Consider the following 21297-nt stretch of genomic DNA (forward strand, 5'->3'; position numbering starts at 1 on the left):
TGGAGAGCATAACAGAAATGTTAGAGAAATGTGACTACGTGCAGTACGTAAGTAGGAAGACCAACGTGAAATTTAAAAATAGAAAGGTACACAGGTATGTGGAGGTTCAACTAGGTATTTTTCTACCGAATTATTAGCGGATAGAAATCACTGATTAATCCAATGCCCTACACCGCCTCACTGTTTGAAAAATGAAATAAAACAAAACGCACATTTTTTTTTCATTTCTCCTCGTCACACTAATCAAGGACGCATGTCAGAAGCGCTAAGTGAATTTTATCAAATTACACAAGAATTGGTCTCACGCGTGGAGATCTGACTCAGTACATTGGGGAGGGAGCAGGTATCTATATTCTGCAAAAGCTCCCCAGGAATTACTAGTGCCAACACCTATGGTTGGCCAATCACTGCCTAGAATCTCTCTTTTGGCAAGAAGGTTTTTTGCCATCGTAAACCTCTTCTCTTGATCCCGTACCCTGCTCCTTAAGCAGGACTGGATGACCCATAACTCAGTGAAGAGACGGACGGTGCCGAGTTACTCTGCAGCCCTTAAAATCAGTACAAATTCAAGACCTTTTACAGCAACAAAGGAGCTACAGAAGATGGGGATGCAGGGATGAAACTCTGTGTTTGTTCCGTGGAACCAGGTGAATGCTTTCCGTTTTAGACTAATGCAGCTCAGCAGAGCTTTCTGTCCCACGGAAATGTTCTATATCTGCATGTTCCTGTAAGGAAGCCACACGCCACGTGTGGCTACTGAACCCTTGACGTGTGACTCACAGCTTCCAAACCGGACAGCCCAGCTCTGGACAGCAGCCAAACTCAGCCCACTTGTAGCCTTCCCAGCACCTTGCTATCTGAGGTCTCTGTTTCATGAACTCACTCAGTACTTACCCCTTGAGAAGTTACCTCATTCCTAGCACGTGGGAGGTGCTGGGGACATAGCAGGGAACACAGATAAACCCCCTCTCTCATGGAGCTCACCACCTGGTTTATAATAACTGCCCTCTTTAAGAGCACCAGACTCATTTGAGGTACTTCCTCAAAGAAGGCTGGGTCAAATGTGTTTTGAAAAATTGTGTTATTTTGCAGATATAGAGAATAGACTTGTGGTTACCAAGGGGACGGCGGGGAAGGAATGGGAGTGTGGGATTAGTAGCTGCAAACTAGTATCTATAGGACGGATAAACAACAAGGTCCTACCGTAGAGCACAGGGAACTATATTCACTATTCTGTGACAAACCATAATGGAAAAGAATATGAAAAAGAAGATGCCTGTCTATCTATTTATCTATCTCTATATATATGTGTCTAACTGAGTCACTTTGCTGTATAGCAGAAATTAACACAATATTGTAAATCAACTCTACTTCAATAAAAGTTAATAAATAAATAAATAAAATTGTTTTCTTTTGGAGCAAAAAAGCAAACAGTCATAGTCTGAGAAGCAATACAGTTCCATGTACTGAAGAAATGGGAGGATACCCAGAGTCTCCACGAGAAAAGAGAGGAGAACTCGTGAAACTTTTCCAGAAGGGCGGCATAACCTCAGTAACAGAGTAACTGGTTTGGACGTTATTTCCAAGGAAGGCCACAAGGTCACCCAGAGCCATCTGAAGGACCAGAGTACGAAGATTCAGGGGCCGTGGCGGTAGGCCCGAGGAGCTCCCAGCTAGAACGTCATTTAGCCAATCCCACTGGAGATGGCGTCAGGAGAGAACCCAATTCATGACTGCAAATGGTATCTTTAAGCAGCTGCCATAAACACTTTCACTATTTGGTAAAAGTTTTCGAGGGATTAAAATAAAAAATTAACAGATCCCCCCCCAAAATAAGAGTGATGGTTAGATTTTTTTTTTAAAAAAGCCTGGTAAAGGAGGAGCCCTGGGTAAGACCATTACTACTCATCCCAGGCTCCTTCCACGGCACCAGGCAGGCAGCCGAGCTGGGTCATCTTCCATCAGCAGTTTCAAGACACTGGGAGCTACAGCCGCTCAACAGAGCATCGGGGCAGGACAAACGCGGAACAGCTGAACTCTGGTCAATGACAAATGCGACTAGAAAGGAGCAGAATCGGGTGCCTCGGTGGAGGGTTCGTGCTGAGAAGAGGAGAGAGGGGTTTTCAGGGCTGCTGCACTGGGATCATTATTATTAATTAAAGCCGGAACTCAGACCATTCATCAGCCACCTTACCTAGTTCCGGGGGCAGAACAGTCAGACGGTTCCCCTGAATGTGGAGCTCCTTAAGCTGAGCAAGCTCCCCGATTTCCTTAGGCAGCGAGATCAGGTCATTATCCCTAAGGCTGAGCTAAACAGAAGAGAAACAAGCGGTTGTCAAGACAATTTTCGCGTGAAGAGGCGCTCGGCAGAAACTCTCTCCTCGCCCCTGCCCTCTCCTCTTCGAAGGCTCAGTCCTTTCAATTTATTTACAAGTGTGCAGACATGCAAGAAAACGGTCTCGGGGGTAGTGGTTTTATTCCAAAATAAACCGCACTCTGGCTCAAACTGCCTTGATTCCACCCCTACAAGGGCTGCAGGAGTGAAGTGATTTTCTAAGAATTCAGATAAATTACTTACTATCTGCAACTTTGTGAGTTTCCCAATATCAGGCGGCAGGATTTCAAAATCGTTGTCACTTAGATAGAGTGCGCGCAGGGTGGCTGCAAGTTAAACAGCGATATATAAACAGGGTGGCACGGAACCCGACCGTTTGAGGTCTGATCGATACAAGGGAGTCAGCTTTGATTAATAACCCTGGCGTGGTGAAAAGCCTGTGACACACCTAGGGCTCGGGATAATAACAAGCGGGTCAAACTTAGATTTACGGCCTTATTGTGCAGCTGGTGCGTTCAGGAAAACATCTATATCCAGGAGGACTGAGGAAATTAACGATGTATGGCCACCAGCGGTTTCTGGCACAGGGTTTCAATATGCTTTCGGAAAAGGTAACTATTTTTCTTCGATTACTTCCGATTCACGTGTATGCCTCGATCTGCATCCACAGTGAAACCACTGTGTCGCTTCTATCAATGCTTGGGGCCAGAGGGCTCGTTCGTGTGAACAGAGCTAGGTCAAAACATAAATAACCAAAAGGCTGTCTGGTGATGGAGGCCAAAACCACCGTACACTGTTTCTATCATCAGACTAATTATTACTACTTGTTTCTACAGCCTTAACCACAAAAATAAATGAAGACGAAGGCGTTAAAATAATGAAGTGGAGGGCTTCCCTGGTGGCACAGTGGTTGAGAGTCCGCCTGCCGATGCAGGGGACACGGGTTCGTGCCCCAGTCCGGGAGGATCCCACGTGCCGCGGAGCGGCTGGGCCCGTGAGCCATGGCCGCTGAGCCTGCGCGTCCGGAGCCTGTGCTCCGCAACGGGAGAGGCCACAGCAGTGAGAGGCCCGCGTACCGCAAAAACAAAAAAACAAAAACAAAAAAATAATGAAGTGGAGTTTAAAAATAGAGAAAACCCTAACGTAGGCATCATATCGGTAATCAGAAATTTGTTCACGATATTATACACTGATACCAGTCCCCAAACTACTGAAGGCAAAAATCCTAAGGCACGTTTTTATCCTTAACCAAAAGGGAAAAGTACAATCAGATGTATGTTGAATTTGTTTACAGGTATTCAATTACATTCTAATGTCTTAAAATTCGACAGAACTGTACGTTAATATACATAAGAAACACAATCTCTTCCATGGCCCAAGAAAACATGTTGAAGTTGGTTTCACGTGCTTGACAAAGTCTGGGATAAAGGATAGACATAAGGTAAAAAATGAAACATTAAAGACTAACTCAGCAAAGTCAGAATTTCTCGAGGCCAGCTTGTCACTATTTGGAGAGGCAGAACATTTACCTAAAGACAGCAACTCTTTCCTAAAGAGTTCACGAGTCCTCGGGAAAACCAGTTTTTCCTATTTTTCACAAGCATCTGCAGCAAGAAATGCGTTTGCGTATAAAAGGATAAAGTGTGTTCATATGTGACTAACAATTTCTTAATGTCTGATGGTATGCTATAGACAAAATAGACTACGTCAATAAAAACACTTTTTAAAAGGCTTAAACAAGAATCCTGGCTAGAAGTGTTTAAGATTCTGTTAGTGGTTTATTAATAGATATTTTTATAAATAACTGATTGGAATATCTTTGGGCAAAAAGTCTACAAAGAGTTAACAGCAATACAGGAAGAAGACACACAGTACGTCTTTTGCATGCTCTTTAAAAAGAAAGTCAAGTTCTCTTAGCTAAATGTGAGACTGGATCTCATTTAGGTAAACATCTCTCTCAGAAAGTTCATATGACGTTACCAAGTCCGCTTGAGTGCAATGGTGTCGGGGCACGATATATCAAGTATACATACTGCTGAGCTATGAGGGAATATTCAAAGGAATCTGAAGGGGAAACAAATGTATCTGTCCAGTAATTTCTCTTGGAGTTTGGGCCCTGGCAAATAAATGCCCCATTTAGAACGCAAAGGAGCATTTTAAGGAGATTTATGGAATTAGAAGCTTCTTACTCAGGTAGAAGAAGTTTCCGGGGAGAGAAGCTTCATCCAAGTTGTTGTAAGTCAGGTCAAGGGCCTCCAGAGCTGGGAGCGACCCAAATCCTCGAGGCAGCGCGTTCAGTCTATTCATGCTGTCGTTCGGGGGGAAAAATGCAAGACGTCACACACAAAGCGCGTACTGATACAGACTACTCCAATCACGTCTGTGTCACGGGCCTAAGAGCCGCACGGGAGAGGCTCAAAGCTCAGAAGACGGCCATAATTCCATCCACTTTACGTGATTTTAACCAGCCTAGTAATTCTGGTCAGAGAATCCACACGTTCAGGAAACATGTGAAAATGTCCTAGTTGTCACTTTCTCCAAAGGTGATGCTCAATCATAGTTTTACACAGAAAATGAGAACATCACAACATATCCATCCTTCTGGAGGAAAACTTCCTTATGAATGAAGCAATAAGAGGACCTCAAAAGGTGCATATGATTAGTTCTAGCAGTTTTCTGGTGGCATCTTTAGGATTCTCTATGTATAGTATCATGTCATCTGCAAACAGTGACAGTTTTACTTCTTCTTTTCCAATTTGTCTTCTTTTTATTTCTTTTTCTTCTCTGACTGCCATGGCTAGGACTTCCAAAACTATGTTGAATAATAGTGGTGAGGGTGGACATCCTTGTCTTATTCCTGATCTTAGTGGAAATGCTTTCAGTTTTTCACCATTGAGAATGATGCTTGCTGTGGGTTTGTCATATGTGGCCTTTATTATGTTGAGGTAGGCTCCCTCTATGCCCATTTTCTGGAGAGTTTTTATCATAAATGGGCGTTGAATTTTTTCAAAAGCTTTTTCTGCATCTATTGAGATGATCATATGGTCTGTATTCCTTAATTTGTTAATATGGTGTATCACGTTGATTTGCATATACTGAAGAATCCTTGCATCCCTGGGATAAATCCTACCTGATCATTGTGTATGATCCTTTTAATGTGCTATTGGATTCTATTTGCTAGTATTCTGTTCAGGATTTTTACATCTATGCTCATCAGTGATATTGGTGGATAAAGAAGATGTGGCACATGTATACAGTGGAATATTACTCAGCCATAAAAAGAAATGAAATTGAGTTATTTGTAGTGAGGTGGAGGGACCTAGAGTCTGTCATACAGAGCGAAGTCAGAAAGAGAAAAACAAATACTGTATGCTAACACATACATATGGAATCTAAAACGAAAATGTTACTGATGAACCTAGTTGCAGGGCAGGAATAAAGAGGTAGACATAGGAAATGGACTTGAGGACATGGGGTGGGAGGGCGAAGCTGGGGCGAAGTGAGAGTGGCATCGACATATATACACTACCGAACGTAAAACAGTTGGCTGGTGGGAAGCAGCCGCATAGCACAGGGAGATCAGCTCAGTGCTTTGCGATGACCTAGAGGGGTGGGATAGGGAGGGTGGGAGGGAGGCTCAAGAGGGAGGGGATACGGGGACATGTGTATGCATATGGCTGATTCGCTTTGCTGTGCAACAGAAACTAACACAGTATTGTGAAGCAATTATACTCCAGTAAAGATCTATTTTTTTAAAAAAAAAAAGGGCTTCCCTGGTGGCACAGTGGTTAAGAATCCGCCTGCCAATGCACAGGACACGAGTTCGAGCCCTGGTCCGGGAAGATCCCACATGCCAGGGAGCAACTAAGCCCGTGCGCCCCAACTACTGAGCCTGTGCTCTGGAGTCCGCGAGCCACAACTACTGAAGCCCATGTGCCACAACTACTGAAGCCAGAGCGCCTAGAGCCTGTGCTCCGCAACAAGAGAAGCCACCGCACCGCAACGAAGAGCAGCCCCCACTCGCCACAACTAGAGAAAGCCCATGTGCAGCAACGGAGACCCAATGCAGCCAAAAATAAATAAATTTATATACATATAAAAAAGATACATGTGAAGCCTCATAGTTTTCACACTTCTGCTTCATTTGCTTTCATGTATTCCTCTCAATGGGAGACACACCCCCCCGCAAAAAATCACTTTTTTTTTGTTTGTTTTGCAACTACTAATAGTAGTTCAAAATCATCTCTAATTAGAATCAAGGTTGCCAGGGACTGGGGGAGGGGGGTGGGGAGCTGTTTAATGGGTACAGAGCTTCAGTTTGGCAAGATGAGAAACTTCCAGAGATTGGCTGCACAGCAATGTGAATATATTTAATGCTTCTGAATCATACACTTAAAATAGTTAAAATGGTGTATTTTATGTTATGTGCATTTTATCACAATGGAAAGTTTTTAAATATATGTATACACTCCAATGAAAGCTAAGGAAAGCTAAGGAAAATATTTTCCTATTAATGTTGTATTTTCTTCAAGACTTATTTTTCTTAATGTGGTTCTCTTTGAACACACTGAAAAACCAATTTAAAAAAAACCTTTTTTTAAATCTAATAAGGCTGACAAATATTGAAAGGTGGGAGGGACTGTGACACTAAAAATAATTCTAGACACCAATGCTTCTCACATGAGGTACAACCCTGTTCACACCCACCAACCAGGCCTCCGAAGAAATAGCTGATAGCGGAGAAAGAAACCTAGAAAAAAGCGATGTCCACCTCTTGATGGGTATAAAACCTTAGGCTAGCTTTACAGTTAGCAAAATAACCTCCACTACAATTTACTATACTGCTAACCACTAATATTTTCTATGAATTCACAATCTGTGAAGCACACTTATGTCAAGTGCTTCACCTGGGTCTTCAGAACTATCGTGGAATGTCGGCAGGACAGTACTTATAATGATCTTGGAATTCTGCGATTAAGTCACAGGTTAAGACAGGTTAAGTACCAAGGAGCCCTGACTCTACTGATGAGAATGACAGGTATCTGAGAGCACCCAGCCCTCGTGGAGGCCAAGGCACCCCTAATCCCTGGACCCCGATGTGAGGATGCTGAGTAAACGGAAGGAGAAGAATCAGAGACAGTGAGAAAGGCACAGAAGTACACATCGGGCGCTGCTTTCTTTAAGCCTTGCTCTAAGTTACCCACTTTTGAAAACGACCAATAAAGTTTTTCTTTCCAAACACAGAAATACACTTCTGAAACATAAGGTGCAGGAAATCCACGCTTAGACTTTCTTAGCGGGAAGAGGCATCTCACCAAAAAGAGAGAGCTCTTGCCCAATCTCCAGCCTAGAGCGAGCCTGAGCCTGTCCCCCTCTCTGGGTGGCAAGAATCGACTAAACAGCAGGTTCTCTTTCTCCTTGAGCGAGAAACCAATCCCCCCAACCTGTCAGGAACTCAGCAGAGCCCCTGTGCAGTCGGCAGCAGTGACAGCAGTGGGCCCGCTAACCCGGAGGGCAGAAAGGAAGCCCTAACTTAAATGCCTCAGAAGGCCTGGAAGCAGAGTCGGTTCCACTGCCAGCAATGCCAGGAGCGCAGGACCTGTTCCTCTAGACACCAGCACACACACAGCGACCGGACAGCCCGGTCCCTGGCACTGTCAGGGGAGGCACTGTCATGCACTGCCTACCCCGAAGGAGGCGCTCACGTCCATCTCCAGCTACACATGGGAGCTGCCTTTTTCTTTTTCAATTTTTATTGGAGTCTAGTTGATTTATAATGTTGTGTCAGTTTCTGCTATACAGCAAAGTGCATCAGTCATGCATCTACATATGTCCCCTCTTTTTTAGATCCTTTTCCCATATCGGTCACTACAGAGTACTGAGTAGAGTTCCCTGTGCTCTACAGGAAGTAGGTCCTTATTAGTTATCGATTTTATATAGAGTAGTGTGTCTATGTCCATCCCAGTCTCCCAAATGTATCGCTCCCCCTGGGAGCTGCCTCTTTTCAGGGCATCCCTCTGAGAGCTCTAGCACTCAAGGTTGCCCTGAGAGGTGACAGCAAGGGGAGAGGAAAAACACAGCTGGGATGGAGGTCCAGCTCCAGCTCTTGCGGGCTGGGTGGCCTTGGGGAACTTATTCGGCTTCTCTGAGACCCAATTTGCTCAACTCTGAGAGGAGGGGAGCGATACCCTCCCAGCAGGACTTCCAGGAGAGGAGAGAGAAGACATGGGAAGCCCCTGATGCAATTCCTGGCTCCCAAGTAGGTTCTCAAGAAACGATGGCTATAACTACAACTAGTTCTCAGGAAGTTTGAGAGAAATTTTGATCCCGCCTCCAAGAGGCGAGCTCACCTGAGGAGACCGTGGAGTGCCTGAACCATCAAGGATGGTTTCCCCATCTGCTTAATTTCCAATCGATTCAGGTGTTAAAGATAAAGCTGCTTAGGACTCAACCACGCCCAATGGTTTAAGTTCTCCTGTTTGCAGGTGAGCATCTTCCAAATGCTTATGGAAATGGGAAGACACCCACGTACAGTGGAGAACTTTATAAAACCGGAGAGTCAGAGGCTGTTTGGCATCCTTTCTCTTTCCTCCTCAAAAGCTACAGGAAGACCTATACGAGCACTCCCCTTTTGGAACACTCTGATCTCCAGAGGTCCTCTGGGGCTTCTCCTGATTCAATAAAACCTTCTTGCCTGAAAGGCAAGTATTTTTCTCTCCTCCACAGATGACGTGCTCACATACTTAGCCAAAGAAACAAACAAACAGAAAAAACAAACGCACGAACACTGAACACTGTGCTTAGTGAAAACTTTTACGTCTTCACGAGATAAGCTTCACCATCTCACTAGGTCAAAAGTTATTCCAGAATAGCTGGCACGATGCTCCTGCCGTGAGGTCATCCCCGAAATGATGATCAACTTGGACCCTATGCAGCTTTACACTGTTTGTCAAATAACTCAGCACAATGAATGACACTGCAAGAATGAAGAGCATAATTCAACTTTCCGCTCTTTATTCAGATGGCCTAAAAATCCTTTCCAGTTTTTTGCGGTATGCGGGCCTCTCACTGTTGTGGCCTCTCCCGTTGCGGAGCACAGGCTCCGGACGCGCAGGCTCAGCGGTCATGGCTCACAGGTCCAGCCGCTCCACGGCATGTGGGATCCTCCTGGACCGGGGCACGAACCCGTGTCCTCTGCATCGGCAGGCGGACTCTCAACCACTGCGCCACCAGGGAAGCCCCCCTTTCCAGTTTCGAGATCATCAGAATAAATAGCAAATAGGATATAAAACTTTAAAATCAACTTCTGGTTGAACGCACAGTTTGGATCATGCCTATACGTGGCCTAACTGCTCTGCTGTAGTAGGGCCACCTGTGTGTAGGTTTTTTTTATTATTATTCTGGTTGTTTATTCTAAGGAGTCCTCTGTGCCTTGCCTTAACCAGGGGTATGTAGGTATAATTGTTCATGCCATTCGAGGACAGAAGTATCATTTGTGGAAACTCATCTTAATTCCTTTCCCAGAGAACTAAGAGTTGCGTTCAAACTCTGACAACCCCATCTGCGTAGCTACGTACTTAAACACAGAAAGTGCTACACAATCAGCAAATCACCAGGAGCCAAAAATGCAAACAGCTCCAAAGACGACAAGGAGGCAACTCAGATGTGATTGATAAAAAAGGGAAAGTTCGGGCTTCCCTGGTGGCGCAGTGGTTGAGGGTCCGCCTGCGGATGCAGGGGACGCGGGTTCGTGCCCCGGTCAGGGAAGATCCCACATGCCGCGGAGCGGCTGGGCCCGTGAGCCATGGCCGCTGAGCCTGCGCATCCAGAGCCTGTGCTCCGCAACGGGAGAGGCCACAACAGTGAGAGGCTCGCGTACCGCAAAAAAAAAGGAAAGTTTACAACTCTGTCCTGAGGCGTCCTGAACCCAGCCAATCAAAACCTGTGCTCATTATCTCCCCCTCAAAGCTGTCTCCACCCATCCCTCTATATCAGCTATCCCATCCCATCCCATCCCATCCCATCCCATCCGTACAGCCTCATCGATTTTACCACTGCTATCTATTTTTCATATAAAATCCCTCCCCCGCCTTCACTGTCCCTGCCCTAGTTCACCAGGAACGCTAACCTGGCAGCCTCACAGGTCTCCTCTAACCTCTCCTCCGCGGGACCTTCATACGAAAATCATCTCACCTCGTCTCACGCCCGCCGCTTCCCTGTGCACACTCCCCAACGGCAGGGCGAGACCAGAACTCCTTCATCTGACACACACGCCCTCCACTAGCACTCAACTCCCTGCCACTACAGACATTTATTTCTCTACAGGCTGTTTCCCCAACTGTGACATACGCTCCCTGAGGGCTGGACAGCCAGCACCTGAACGGTTCCTGGCACAGAGCAGAGAGCTCAAGACGCGCTCATGGAACACACAGCAGACCCGTGTGCTTCTCTGCCTGGCCTCACCTCCCACCTCACCTCCCCCCGCCTCACCCTTCACACTCAGCGACCCCCCGCAACTCGCAGCTCCTGGAGCGGAAGTCCTGCTTGCAGTCGGAGACATCGTCCCCTCCTTGTGAGTCTTCTCAGCCTTGAGTCTCGGCTCCAACACGACCCCCTGCAGGAACCCTTCCGAGAATCTCACCTGAAGGCTAACGTGCCCCCTGTCGCTCTCTCCGACTGCCACACTCAGCGAGCCAGCTGCACCCCGGCCCTGCTCATCGACAGCCGCTCTGCCTCCATCCTGAAGGCCAGGGACTGTGACTTTCACCGCCGATCCCCAAACAAACAAGGCTCCTGATGCAGAAAAGGCAATGACAGGGCTTCCCTGGTGGCACAGTGGTTAAGAACCCGCCTGCCAGTGCAGGGGACACGGGTTCGAGCCCTGGTCCGGGAAGATCTCACGTGCCAGGGAGCAACTACGCCCGTGCACCACAACTGCTGAAGCCCACGCACCGCAACTACTGAAGCCTGTGCACCACAACTACTGAAGCCTGTGCACCGCAGCTACTAAAGCCCACGTGCCTAGAGCCCGTGCTCTGCCAATGAGAAGCCCACGCGCAGCAACGAAGACCCAACGCAGCCAGAAATAAATTTAAAAAAAAAAAAGGCAATTACATAGTCCTCAGATAAATGAACCCATAAATAAAACAATGATGATGATAAAAGTGAACATTCAGGTATGGCTTACTATGTGCCAGGTACTATTCCTAGCATTTTTTTTTTTTTTAGTGAAAGAAGGTTTTATTCAGGGAGATACACACTCCACAGACAGAGTGTGGGTCATCTCAGAAGGCAAGAGACGCCAGGGTACGGGGTTGTCAGTTTTTTTAGGGGTGGGTAATTTCAGAGGCTAATGAGTGGGAGAGTATCCCACCTATTTGGGGGAAGGGGCGGGGATTTCCAGGAATTGGGCCCCCGCCCACTTTTCGGCCTTTTATGGTCCGCCTCAGAACTATCATGATGCCTGCAGGTGTGTCATTAGCTGATGTGTTACAATGATGTTTACGGAGGCTCAAGGTCTAGTGGAAGTTGACTCTCCGCCATTTTGGACCTTACCCATAACTATTAACTCACTCAGTAAATGATAAGGAGATTAACAGTAAGAATACATGTCTAGTACATACATCTTGTCTTAGCTTCTTTCTTATATGCAAATGAAATATTAGGACTTCATAATTTTCAAATCAGAGATGTAAACGGAGGGTCCTTTCTTTTCTGCTCTGCCAGATGGGTATACAGTCTCTCTATTTGTAGGAGGAAGAAGCTATCTGATATCCAGCTCTAAACCCTACTTCCCCTCAGACCTTGGGAGAAAAGAATGCTCGCGGAGCTTACAAAGGGCGTCTCTCCACCAGAGTGAACCGCAAATTAAGGGTGTCTAACCAGACCCCTGGTGGAAAAACATAAACTAAAAATCAGTCCATGGATGATTTTTTTTTCATGACTGCTTCCTCGTAAACTGATAAGTACCTGGCCCGCGTCTACAGCCACGCCATGTAAATCACGAATGGAATCACAGCGCTTAGTGGCCATAATTTAATGAACATATTATTCTACACGGAGGATGAGGCAAGAGTGGGCAGTTTCCTTGAACAGCTACAACAATGAAGCTGAAATCCAGTAGGTCCGAGTTCTGGGGACCATCTAGGTGTCTGACGGACAAGGCATGGCCCCCCCAACAATGGGGTTCTCTGCCGAGCTCAGCCACTAACCTCAGGGGCAATCAGCAGTAAGTCACTTAACCTCTTGGAAAGGGCTTGGCTTCCTTCCACAAAATGAAGGCGGTAATGCCTGCCCTTCCTCCCTCCCAATTGTTAAGAGGGTCAAATACCAGTATGAGGACTCTGAAAACTGTAAAGCATTATAAGAACACAAGGTATTATTATTATTCACTGCACCCTGATTCTGCAACCTCAGCTGAGTAAAACTCCTCTCTTCACCTTTGTATAAAGAGAAACACAGGATTATAACATCTCGACTGTAAAAAAGAAAAATTGTAAGAATCAATGAAGCAGCGTTGGGAAATGTATCCTCCCGTCCGTAGATAAGGAAGGTGCTTTGGACACTATTTCTACACTACACAGAGAGAAAGAAATAAAGCATATTACAATTGGTCTGCACAGTTCCTGCTAGCTATGCAAATAGGTCCCTTCCCGGTCAACATAACAGAAATAAAATTTTGTTGGAAACAAAATACAGTAAAAAAAAGACTCCCTTATTGCAACAATCAGCTTCTCAATTAGTGCGCGAATAGATATGCGCTAATGTAGGCCACTGGAAGGATGTATTAAAACAATAAAACTTTTTTAAAAACCTACAGTACAGAAAGAAATTAGAAATCAGCTTCTCCTATGTAATCCTATAAATGGCAAACCCTGCCCTCGCCCTTGGCCACACCCCTTTTTAAGCCCCTCCTCTTCTCAGTTTCCCTTCCCCTTCAGGAGACTCACCCCAGGTTCAGGTGTTTGAGTTTCTGAAGGCTGCTGATCTGCGTAGGCAGCTCCTCAATCTGGTTATTAAAAAAGTTAAGCACTTCCAAATTCTTCAGTTCTGCTATGTTTGGCGGCACAGCTACGGAGACAGAAACGCTGAGTGTGAATGCAGGAACATTTGTTTTCCTTTCAAATAAGAGAAAGATGAAACTCCAGCATGACCATCTTGTTCACGTATATACATCTTACTTAATTTCTGTAGGTGCTTCTTAGGTAGTAGCTCACCACCCGGTAGACGTAGAAATGTTTCTTTAAAGGGCAGAAGAGAATTTCTGTGCCACAAACAGTCTATAAGTGAACATTACAGAGCATTATATACTTCTGTTTTTTTAATTTAATTTTTTTTCCTTCCAGTTTTATTGAGATACAACTGACATACAGCCCTGTATGTTTCAGGTGGACAGCATAATGATTTGACTTACACACAACATGATCATCGCAATAAGGTTAGTGAACATCTATCATCTCACAAAGGTACAAAAGGAAAAAAATGTTTTTCCTTGTGATGAGAACTCTTACGATTTACTCTCTTAGATGTAAAATTATACTTTTATTGTTGTCATGTAATGACTACTAATTGTCTTCTTCCTTTTGGTTTCCTCACATCTCCACCAAATGAAAGTCAGCAAACTCCAAATCCCTTCCCGAGTAATGTGGCATCAGCTGTTTCAATAATCTGTTATCTGAAGAGCTGTTCTCTTAACACTGGACTCAACCACAATGATTTTTAAACTCAACCGTGAATGATGAAACAGTCCACCTACTCAGTTTCTGATTTTGGCCTCTGGCCTTCGCACGTTGATCAATACACACACACACCCTTGTATCAGGTTGGCAACGTATCACGGCACTGTTATACAGCCGTATGAAAAATGAACTCAGTAGCACGATACGAATATGAGTCTGGAGGTCAAGAGTGGTTTATTTTATAAACCATGGGGGAGCGGAAAGGTTCTTCCCTCCCTAGAGTATACACCTGCCAATACAAAGGTAAACGCCAAAGGCATCTTTACCTCGAAAGTACTCTCAGCGGAAAGCCTTGCAACAGACTGTACTTCACCTACTCCGTTCGCTGCTTCAGTCTTTCTACAAACACTGGTTACGGGCCACCAGCTCATCCACGGTTCATGTAAACTCTTAATACCAAGACTATTCAGGTAACTGAAACCATGGCCAAAGCCTTGGGTACAAGAGAAGAAAGTGTTATGTCTTATGTCAGTACATCCTCTTCCCATCCCAACACCCCCCTCCAGGGGTGCCCCAGAAGACTGGGGAAACCTGGGGGCACTTTGCTTAGAACCACGACCAAGGTGTGCGTAACATTTCCAGACAGACACCTGAGATATTTACGGCGTCATGAATGTGGGTGAGCCCTATCTGTACGATACGGCTGCAAAAGCGTATGTCCTTAGCTGTGTCATCAATAACACACTTTTGCGGGAATGAGTGGTATTCACTTTGTGCAAACGACCGCGAACAAGTTCATCAGGCTGTACCTACTAGGTTTCTAGGTGTTCGTTTACCTGTTCTCTCTACCTGGACCCTGAAGTGTGTAAAGTGCAAATCTACAGATGGTTACAGCCCTGCTCAGAAGCTTCACCCTTTCCCCGTTCACCCGCCAGCTACCATTAAGCTTCTCTCCCCGTGCATTCATCTAATTAGTCTGAAGAGCAATAAAGAAAGTTAGTGCGACTAGGAGAAAATGATGGTCTCAATTTAACCACAAACCAAGAATAATGCAGCCAGAATTACTGCCACCTTCCTGAAGTTACTTTGCCAATGCAATTAAATGCTGGTCCGAAGGTATCGCCTTTTTTGACAGGATGAGAGATTATTTCACTCTCCTTGCTAAATCAGTCCAATTTAAAACCACAAATTATGCTAAATGCGATTTAGGGCTTTGTTTTGTGGACACAAACAATAACCCCACATTCGATTTACTCAACCTCTCCCAGATTTCTGGTGCGCATGTGAATTTTTTGCTAAAGACTCCATTCAAATGAGAAGGGGAAAAACTTACACAGCTAAGTCTTCCTAAACTACAGAAACCAGTCCCCTCCCCTGCCATAGTTATATCCAAAAGAAATTAACCTTCAGACCTACCTGGATGGGATAACCTTTGCTCTTTCAACAAATATTTAGAGAAGGCTATTTTGTGCACAGAAGCATAAACTTTTAGCGCCTAGCGTTTCAGTACTTTTGGGATAAAGTAACAGAGGTATGCTATTTAAAGAAAGTAAGTTACAAAAGAAGGGGTATCAGAGTCATCAATGGAGACAGGTCTAGTGCTTGGAAAGCAAACCAATCCCAACAAAACTGTCCACAAAAAAATAACCAGTTAACAATATGAGTAACAGCTGTGCAGTAACTAAACCATATACACAGATCCACGAACACTTTACGAGAAGCTATTATAAAAAGGGAGCAGCAATGTGTCACCAGTCAGAATATCCTGGTGGAATTTTCAAAACTGCTACGTGACATGCTAGCAAGAAGCAGCATTTTAAAATATAACCAAGCAGGGACTTCCCTGGTGGCGCAATGGTTAAGAATCCGCCTGCCAGTGCAGGGGACACGGGTTTGAGCCCTGGTCCAGGAAGATCCCACATGCCACGGAGCAACTAAGCCCGTGCGCCACAACTACTGAGCCTGCGCTCTAGAGTCCGTGAGCCACAACTACTGAAGCCTGTGCACCTAGAGCCTGTGCTCCACAACAAGAGAAGTCACCGCCATGAGAAGCCCGCGCACCGCAATAGAGAGTAGCCCCCGCCTGCTGCAACTAGAGAAAGCCAGTGTAACAACGAAGACCCGATGCAGCCAAAAATAAAAAATAAATAAAAATAAATACCATATACCTAAGTAGTGAGCATCAATATATTTCTTATCATGCATCTGAAATGTTCCTTTTCCATCCATCTGTCCAGCTTCTCACCATGACCCCCCAGCAGTACACACGCAGCCTACAGACAACAAGGAGCTGAGTCCACAAAAGAAACAGAGGGACCGTGTAATGGAAGAACCCAGGAGGCCTGGCCTGCTCATCCCGGGCTGGCTCTGTACTTCCCGATCAGTCCTGAACTTGCTGTGTGTCCTTAACTCAACTCACAACCTCTCTGGGCATCCGTTTCCTCCAATAAAAAAAAGAAGACTGGATGGTGACCACGTCTACATTCCCTTCCGCCTGGCTGTAGCATTCTAGGATTCCAAGAGCTGGATTGTGAAAATCAATGATATGGGTTTAAATAATGCAACAAACGGGGCCCTCAGTTAGGAAGCTCCGCCATGCAGAACTTTGCTTATGACAGAGAATTCGGTATCATTTTCTGTCTAACCAACGACGGCTGCTTCAATTTTGAGAATTCAGTTGCTAGAGGAGGTTGCAGAAATGCCCCTAAGGACTCTCAGGTGTGCCCTGTCTCCTACATGCCACTCTCTGCTTTGGTCAGAGGATTGGTGACCGCTAGGGATGCTCTAGGCCCAGAGCGCCTGCCGTGCTTTGCAAAAGGGGACAAAGATGACGTCACGTCCCCCAGGAACTACGTATGCCCAGAGACTGATCTCGGCGTATCTTCTGGCATTTGTAATTATTCAGACTAACAAGCCCAGGAAGACCCTCTCTTCCTTCAAGTCCTTCTCAATCTAACAACCTGAAAATTATTCTAGAGTTTCTTCTAGAGAACCATGTACCGGCCCAGACTCAGCAATCAGCCACTGCACGGTTTCTGAGTGGTTCCACGACAGGAAACCTGAAGTGCCTGGGGGGGCTCGGGGACGGCGGGCAAAACGGGGCTCACCTGATCTCCACGAACATCTCTTTACAAAGCTCCCTGGGGCAGGAGGCACTGGATGGACACAGCAGACAGACCAGAGGTCCAACCCTAAGAACCACTGACCCAGCGTTACTCGTGAACAGCGCCTAACTCCTCCTAAAAGGACATGTATCTGTCCTCTTCGGTTACATGCAGGAGAGGTACGGCCACCGGACGCTGCACAGATGAAGCGTATTCACAAAATCAATGTCACCTTCAGGAACATGCTTCCCCCACTAGCTAACAGCAGCCAACCATTTCTTCAACGTAAGAACCTAAATCAACTATTGTTGTAGCAACTGGAGCTTCGCTCTAAGAGCATTTTGTTCTAGAATATACAATTAACCATCGCACAATCAGTAACACATTTTCTTAAAGGCTTTTAGGAGTTAATTCACACAATGATAAACAGCAGAAGATGCTCTGGGGCTGGGTGGACCAGGATGCAGCCACTAGTTATGTGTGGCTATTTCAACTTAAGGCTACAGTGGGGGGACCTCCCTGGCGGTCCAGTGGTTAAGACTCCACGCTTCCACTGCAGGGGGCATGGGTCTGATCCCTGGTCAGGGAACTAAGATTCCGCATGCCGAGAGGCTCAGCATGAATGAATGCGTAAATCAATGAATGAATCAATCAATCTAGAATGGGTATGTCAGCTGGCGTAGCCTCTAGGGAAAAAGAGGATGGAGGTTCCTCAAAAAATTAAAGATACAACTATCATATGATCCAGCAATTCCACTTCCGGGTATTTAATCCAAGAAAACAAAATCACTATGTCAAAGTGGTACCTGCATCCCATGTTCCCTGCAGCATTATTCCCAACAGCCAAGATATGGAAACAACCTAGTTGTCTGCTGACAGATGAAGAAAATGTGATACATAGACATTCATTCTCTCTCTCTCTCTCCCTCTCTCCCTCTCTCCCTCTCTCTCTCTCTCTCTCTCTCTCACACACACACACACACACACACACACACACAGAATACTATTTAGCCATAAAAAAGGAAACCCTACCATGTGCAACAACATGGATGGACCTTGAGGGCATTATGCTAAGTGAAGTAAGTCACACAGGGAGAGACAAATGCTGTATGATCTCACTTACATGTGGAATCTGTAAAAACAAAACAACAACAACAACAAAAACACACCAGAAAACCTCAAAGCAAAAGAGATCAGAATTGTGGTCACCAGCAGTCCTGAGGTGGTGGGGTAGGAGCTGAGGAAACTGGATAGAGGTATTAAAAAAAAAAAAAAGAAGAAGAAGAAGAAATACATTTAAACCTAGATTAGTTGACATGAAATACAATCAGTAATTCAGTTGCTTGGTCACAGTAGCCACATTTAAAGACCTTGACAGCCACATGTAGCTCGTGCCTACCATACTGGATAGCACAAATACAGCACATTCCAATCACTGCAAACTTCTGCTGGACAGCACTGCTCTAACACAGGGGGCCTCTGGAAACTAATAAGAAAGGAAGGGAGGGAGGGAGGGAGGGAAGAAGGAAGGAAGGAGGGAAAGAAACAAATGAACTTATCTGCAAGACAAAAACAGACTTAGAGATATTGAAAACAAGCTTATGGCTACCAGAGGGGAGATGTGTGTGTGTGTGTGGCGGGGATAAACCAGACGCTTGGGATGACCACACGTACCCACCACTATATGTAAGATAGATAACCAACAAGGACCTACCGTAGAGCACAGGGAACTCTGCTCAATATTCTGCAACTAGCTCCATGGGAAAAGAATCTAAAAAAGAATGAATATGTGTATATGTATAACTGAACCACCTTGCTGTACACGGGAAACAACACTGTAAATCAACTGTTCTCCAATAAAGTTTTTAAAATAAATAAATAAAGCAGTGGGCCTCAAACCCTCACGTACATCAGAATTACTGGAGGGCTTGTTAAAACACATATTGGGGGGGTACCCCAGAGTTGCCGACTCAGTAGTCTGGGGTGAGGTCCAACAATCTGCATTTCCAACAAGTTCCCAGGGGATGGCGACGATGCTGGTCTGGGAACCCTATTTTGGATCAGAAAACTTTAAAGTCAGTGGTGACATGAAAATCATGAATCCAATACGTACGTCCCTTACGGCACACACTCGTGAGAAAAAAAGTTATAATAACCAATTGGATCCCAGTTAGGACTCCTCTGCCACCCCAGTGAGCTACTGAGACTAGGGGCTGATAAAATGGGAGAAAAACAAAAACGAAAGACACTTCAGGTGGCGAAAGCACCCAACCTGGGGGCTGCAATGAAACCACTTCCCATCACCGTCTGCTTTCCCACACAGCTCATTCCCGCGAAATCAGTGCGGGGTAGTACGGATGACGCTCAAGGGGGAAAAAGCACCGCATCCCCTAATCCACGAAACCAAGTCCCCCGGCAGCAGCTCACCACACCCGCGTGTGCTCCCACGGCGAGGTACCACTCGCTGTACCTCTGGCCTCGGAAACCCTGTGGGTCACTGCACAACAGTGGGCACCAGCGATGGCAGAGGCAACCCAGCTGGGCTGCAGCCCATCCGGCAAGAGCCTCTTGCGGCCCCCGAGGCAAAGAAACTAAACCGTGAAGGGTGACAGGCACCATGCGACCCAGAAGGACAGGCGCTCGCCTGAGCGCAGCCCACGGAAGGGCCGGGGGGCCACGCGTTGGTCTTTAGAACCATCTGGTCGGCGCTGAAAACAGGGTCCCCTTCAGCTACAAGAGGGGAGGAAGAGAGCAGGCCCCAGCTGCCGGGAGCCCGGAAGCTGCTGGAACACATGGAGGTTCTTGTGAAGTCTCCCCACCGTCTCCACTGAACTCCCCTGACAGCTCTTCCTACAGCGTCACCCAGACTGGTTTCGGCTCTGACGATTCCTGCAAAGGAGCAGAACTAGACCAGAGTGTGGAAACCAGGGGTCCCTGCCCGCGTGCCTCTTTGAAACCCCAAATTAGTGGCTCAGCCGTTGCCTCCTTCATGGGAAAGCAGTGGGATGCCGGCCGCCCCATGTGCAAGAAGAGGGAGCCTCAGAGCAGGGACCCTGATGGGAGCCACGGCCCACAGCAAGACGGAGACTAGGACACAACCCGGTGATGGGCACACGCCCTGCATTGCCAGGGGTGAAATGCTACCATCTCGGGCTCACTTCCAGGAACACCAAAGTGCCCCTGACCCACGGGCCAAACAATGCCCAAAGATCCCACATGGGATAAGGTAAAGCAAAATAAATTCAATAGCACTGCTTCCCCAAACCTGACATATTTATACTAAAAATAGGAGATCTGCGGGAATTCCCTGGCGGTCCAGTGGTTAGGGCTCAGCGCCTTCACAGCCGAGGGTGCGGGTTCAATCCCTGGTTGGGGAACTAAGAACCTACAAGCCATGCGATGTAGCCAAAAAAAAACTGGAGATTTTTGTCTGTCGTCGTAACAAATAAAAATGCCCAGTCAGATTGTTACATGCTTCTGCTGCTGTATGAAATTTCTTTAACAAAGGAGGAAGGGAGGGTAGAAGAAAATTCAAACGGGGCCCGTTACGCTGATCCTTGAGTTACACTGCTGCAGTGAAGTTATTAGAAAAATGACCGAAAACATCAGCATACGTGAAAATGAGTGAGATTATGTGTTAGGCAGTCAGTGGGGGAAGAACACCATTTGAGAAGCAATGGTGAGAGCAAACACTGCTTTGCCCCAATATTTGATGAATATGATATTGGCCAACAACCATCCCCCTTCACCCTGGTGGGAAGACACCAAAGTACCAGAAACTATATGAAATGTCAAACTATGTGAAACCTGAATTGGGCCATTCTTGGTCAGAGTAAAAGGAAAGCCCTCTTCATCCTTGGCTACACTAGCTGGAAGGCATTAGTCTACTCACACCACAGAGGTAATGTCTAGGCTAATTATATAGATGCCAATTCTCTCAGCAAATTAGGAATCACCGTCCTGAATGCCATTTTAACGACTGCACGTAAAGAAGAATCTCCTCACTCTTGCAAATAATTACGCTCTTCAGAATTTTATATGCAAAAAAAAAGGTCATTCGTACCTATCGTGATTAATGACTTTTGTTTTCTGGCCAAAGACGCGAGGTGGATAATGAACTAATTATATCTTAGTATAAGAATCTGAAGTTCAAAGGTATACTGATGATAACCAGCTTCAT

The 21297-nt window shown here is 46.0% G+C and overlaps 1 protein-coding gene across 2 annotated transcripts in view; it reads right to left on the reverse strand.

Annotated features, from left to right (window-relative positions):
• The window catches only part of RSU1 (Ras suppressor protein 1), a 195484-nt gene that overhangs the window by 139462 nt on the left and 34725 nt on the right, over window positions 1-21297 (reverse strand). For both annotated transcript variants that reach the window (XM_082648421.1, XM_082648422.1), the window contains exons 4-7: window positions 13285-13405; window positions 4525-4643; window positions 2579-2661; window positions 2195-2309 (exon numbers count right to left, since the gene is read on the reverse strand). In XM_082648421.1, the coding sequence (XP_082504547.1) occupies window positions 2195-2309; window positions 2579-2661; window positions 4525-4643; window positions 13285-13405 (438 nt within the window). The remainder of the gene's footprint in view (window positions 1-2194; window positions 2310-2578; window positions 2662-4524; window positions 4644-13284; window positions 13406-21297) is intronic.

This window comes from Grampus griseus (assembly GCF_964374135.1).
Source record: "Grampus griseus genome assembly, chromosome: 2".
NCBI lineage: Eukaryota > Metazoa > Chordata > Mammalia > Artiodactyla > Delphinidae > Grampus > Grampus griseus.